Source organism: Argentina silus (assembly GCF_951799395.1).
Source record: "Argentina silus genome assembly, chromosome: 7".
NCBI lineage: Eukaryota > Metazoa > Chordata > Actinopteri > Argentiniformes > Argentinidae > Argentina > Argentina silus.
This window is the reverse complement of record NC_139661.1, coordinates 10,542,361-10,547,415: the sequence shown is the minus strand read 5'-3', so window position 1 is coordinate 10,547,415 and position 5,055 is coordinate 10,542,361. Positions and strand designations below refer to the sequence as shown.

General features: G+C 45.8%; 1 protein-coding gene across 1 annotated transcript in view; it reads left to right on the top strand.

The window, feature by feature from the left end:
- adgra2 (adhesion G protein-coupled receptor A2) overlaps nt 1-5,055 on the top strand; it is a gene marked incomplete at its 5' end in the record, with an annotated part of 34,397 nt that continues 29,342 nt past the window's right edge. Inside the window, one exon of the mRNA XM_083674208.1 lies at nt 1-242. Coding sequence (XP_083530334.1) covers nt 1-242 — 242 coding nt within the window. The remainder of the gene's footprint in view (nt 243-5,055) is intronic.

Sequence of the window (5,055 nt, the reverse complement as noted above, 5' to 3'; positions counted from 1 at the left end):
ATGTTTGTGCCCGGCGTTGGCATCCCGCTCCTGGGGTGTCTGTTGCTGATGCTGGTCTTGCTGTCTGCCTCTGAGTCGAGGCTCACTCAAGCTTGCCCTGGGCTCATCACCAGCGGCTGCAGCTGCACAGATGAACGCTCTAAAGCCCATACTTCGGCCATTCGGAAAAGAGTCGCCTGCAGTAACGAAGACCTTTCTGAAACTCCAGATGCCAGCCTGCTCCCAAATCGGACCGTTACTTTGTGAGTAATACTACATGTTTACATAATGCGGTTCTTACTTTATGTTACAGCAGGCCTAAGCTATGCCTTAGGCGTCGCATGTGCAGTCGTCTGCATATAACTTCATGTAGGCCTACGTAATTAAGTTGATAAAGGTTTCGAAAAAACGTTTTGGCTTTATTTATCAAAGCACTGGTGTCTTTATTTATCATGGGAAAGAACTGACTGTTGAAGAACTGTTGTAGAGACCTTGCATCAGTGTACTATCCCTAGAGTTATAATAATTCTGGCTACATTGGATGACAGACGGGTCAGTGCAAACATTCAAATGGATTATTAGGGAATCATAATGCATCTCCAGTCTACCTTGGAGATGGGGGAGTTTAACACTTGCACATTGCATGTAGTGTTATAAATGAACTATGAATTGAGTATAACATAAAGCAAATACATTTTACAACATGTTATTAAAGTATCCACTGTTAGTAGTTAATGCTTGTGTGAAAATGTGATTGTTGTATGGATTACAGTACATTCCCAGCACTAACTTTGTAGCCTCAGTTCTGAATGTACATACAGACTGTATACTCATTATGAATATGATATTTGGCTTGTGAAAGCCAGAGGTTTACACCCTGGCATAGTAACAATCCCAGAGTTAGTCGTTTCTCTGAGAAGCCTAGTGTTGAGAGCCTGGTCCAGATTGGAGTCGATCCTGATGCCAGACTCTGTGAAGTGAAGCCGTCATCTGGCCCTACCTCTTTGTCACAGCTCTGTCACTTTAAATCTGCATCTGACCCTAGGAAACAGACTGGGGTTCACTGGCCCCCTCCTCTCTACCCACACCCCACACCCCCCACAATCCAGCTGACTTGGCCTTGCTAAACTAGGATAAACAGAAACACATTTTTACTCTTTTTATCCTCCCTTTCTGTGCTTTAATGGCGGCTTGGCTCCTTCCTTTAATACCATAACATCCCAGCAGTCTCAGGCAGCCGCTTCACAATCGCCTTCTGTTCAGGAAGGAAGGGTGACCATTCTCCAGCCCAGGGTGACAACTAGCACTGGTGTCTAACTCCTCAATCATCCCGTACAGTACCATTTTTAGTCTGACAATCTATTATTGTTAGGCCGATGATGTGAATTGTTATGATAGGTGCTCATTCACCAATATGTTAAGGGGAATGTAGTTGTAGAGGAGCTTTTAAGTGTTGTGACAGATTTAAGAGTTGTGGCAGATGTGTGTGGATGTTTTCCTCCAGTGTAATTGCTGATTTTGGTCAATTATCAACTCGTTGTTACAGTCTCCAGTCACTTGTGTTTATGTCATTGCTCATGGTTGCCTAAAAGATTCTTAAACTAACTGTGGCTTCACCAGCTGCTCATGAGAAGACATAGTCAGTCATAGCTTACTGTACATACTCTACGACAGCACCCCCTCTCTGTTCTGTTAACATTACAGGAATGTCTCTCCATTGTTATTTGGAATACTGAAATTGGAGACATGGTATGATAGAACATGAACAACAATAGCTGATAACCAATACTCCATTCCTCCACATACACAAACACAGTTTTGCTGATTGAGCTATTTGCCCCTAAGACCCTTCTTCTTCAACATCCCACAATGCTCCTCTCCTCTCTGACCCAGTGGGAGCAGCGTTTGCCTGCACATGGACGCAGTAAAAAGCCAAACTGGTCTATTGGTGCATGCAAAGGAGCCACAGCCAGAGGATTTATGCCCGAGGGAGCTGAAGGCGGCCAGCGGTCCATTTATAGGGCCTTGTCTTTCTGCTTAATAAAGGCAGGATAAACATCTGGGGAACACATTTTTGCAAACCAGAGGAAAGATTAAAAAATAGCCTGGGTGGCAGTGGTGGAGGTGATTGAAGATAATCTTGCATTGACGCACCTACTAATTTCACTTTATTTGTTTTCCTACACATGTTTAGCATACTGTGACACTTTTACGAGACTATGTTGTTCTAGGGGCAAACAATTCCATCCCACATCCCTGTGAAAAGCCAATCCTTGCCATTGTGTGCTGAAATACCGTGTGACTGGTAAGGTGATTTGCCAGCAATTTCAATGAATTGCTCTGAACGGTCATGCTCTCATACATGGTCATGACATTAGCTCCAGATGTGGAATGTGAGAAGTTGTGTTGATATTCCTGTTATTCCTGACATTCCTCCGTCTATCCAGAGACTCCAGACTGTATCCCAGGTGCAATAGGGGGGCTCAGCCTGCACTGCCTCATCCCTTCCCCAGACCTGGTGCCCTGTCACCCAGCCCTACTGCCCTCTCTCCTGGGGCAGGTTAGAGGAATGTCCTCCTCCACACAAAGGTGGATGGGGCTGGGGGACACCAGGCCCAGGGCTTCCGGGGCTGACTGCTACGTATAATGCACAACAGCTGGCCCCCATGAACATTCCAGCTGAGGCCCCTCAGCCTCATGGGAAATCCCAACAGGGGTTTGTTTATTAAAAGTATTAGTTGGCTGTTTGTTGTTTCTGTGGACCATAAAGGAACAAACAGTGAGCCTAACATTGTCACCTCCTCCTATGACTCAGTCACCACATCTCGTGATTACCCTATATAGCTGGTTGAGTTACACAAAGGCTTTTTTGATTAGTTTGATTATGGTAGATTGAATTCTCCATTCAGGTAAACAATTTTAAACTGCTGTTGCACTTCCTTGAATTTTTCAGTTGAAGTTATCAGTGGTTTAGAGTTACACAGTTCTATTCCCAGCCTTTCACCATGAGTTAGTCATCTTTTCCCCCTTCTCCCTCTTTCTCCCTCTTTCTCCCTATCTCTCCCTCTTTCTCCCTCCCTCTCCACCCCTCTATCATGAGTTCATCCACACGCAGTAACTCTCAACCTAAATATTTAGCCGTCTTGGTAGGAAACTGCCATGTCTAAACTCCTTCCAGATGTGAGCCTGCGCGGGGCTGTGTTTAGGGCTAATTACGCACGGCTGTGAAGGCGCGGGATCACTGGGAGAAGAGAGGAGAGGCTGAGTTAGAGGTAGAGGAGAGGAGAGGAGAGGAAGAGGGAGAGGAGAGGACAAGAGGAAAAGAGATGAGGTGACAACAGAAAATAAGAGGAGAGGAGAGGACAAGAGGAGAAGAAGAAGGAGAAGAGGGAGAGAAAGGCAGAGAATAAGAGGAAAAGGGAGAGAGAAGAGAGGGAGAGGGAGAAGAGAGGGAGAGGCTGAGTCTGCAGGCTTGGCAGCCTGTTCAGAGGGATCTGCCCCAGGAGATTCTGTTCCCCAACCTCAGCCTACCAGACCTCAGGCAATAGGGGAAGAGAGGAGAGACTGCACCTATAGGTTGACTCACTTCCATAGTGTTGGTCAAATGTACTTTCATGTTGAGTCTACCTCTCCTTGTACATTCAGTATTCAGTTACTTTTTACACTTTAAATATCAATTGTTAAACTAACTCTGGGATGGTTTCCTTTGTGTGTTTGTGTGTGTGTGTGTGTGTGTGTGTGTGTGTGTGTGTGTGTGTGTGTGTGTGTGTGTGTGTGTGTGTGTGTGTGTGTATCTGTAGCTTCAAAGTTGGGGACAAAGTAAAGCTTACAGTTTCTAGTTCTGGAGTGTGTGTTTCCAGGTATTGTCCTACAGTACATTTATATCAGAGTTATAATCTCTTTTAGTACTTTTTGAAGGACAGACAGAGAAGCCGAAGAGTTGTGCAAAGTCTCTCTCTCTAATGGTCAACAACACTATAGCACTGACAAAGTGAAAAACAATGTGCAGTCTACAAGACTGGGAAGTTATGACTGGTGGTTTTATATAAAAGTCAGAACCTCACCCCTCCTATGCCATATGTTTTCACTGTGGCCTGTTACTGATGACCTTAGTCAAGCCAGTGCCAACAGCCCAAAGGAGTAGGCACAGATGCTAGGGGTGGTGGCACCAGTGCCTGTCCTTGGCCTTCAGCAGCCGCTGTGTGGAATGTGGAGCAGGACCCCCCCTCAGACAGAACAGCTGCAGAGGAGCTGCTCCCTGCGTGGGCGCAGTAGGGCCTGGCCTGCATCTCTCCATACACCACTGTCTGTCCATGGGCTTTAATGGCAGTGTTAACGTCTCTCATTAAACAGACGCACCATGACCTCAGCAGTACAAAGTGGCTGGTATAATAGTTGGGGGAATTCACAGGTAACCAGTAGGTACAGCAGATTATCCCAGATGGTGTGGTCATACTGTACTTAAACAACACTCTTGATAGAGAAGTAGGAACTCACACATGAATAAAAAAAAGATGATAATATCAGCCATGTAAGTTTCTTGTCATCGATATATCTTCTAATCAAAGGAAGTCACTTCTTTTTTACTTTGTCACAGTAGATGGTCATATACAGTATCTGTTTATTGTCACTTTGTCCTTTGTCTCACATTGGGCTCTTGGGGGTGGCCCTTGTGGAGATACCACAAGGCTTAGCAGATGTGCCATGGGTTTGTGTTGGGTCTGTGAGTCAAGATGTGTTGAGACGGGAGTATGTCGATGAAACATCGCAACAGCCATCTTATCAGCAGGGAGAATTCCAATGGCTCAGAGCGCTGGGAGCTCAGGCATTCCTGCAGAGAGGGGGTTTATTTATGTGGGGAAAGGTGTTGAGAGGAGGGGGAGTGGGCTCTCCTCCACACATGTTAGGTGGGGCACTGGTCAGCAATAAATCAAAAAAACAAACAAAGGCCTGACATTGGATACTCAGAGCTCTATGCTCAGCCTCAGCACCTGTTAATGCCACACAACCCCTGGACCCCCTGGCTGCTCAGGTCAAGGTGAAAGACACTGCTTCGAAAAAAAATAAAGGCCCAAC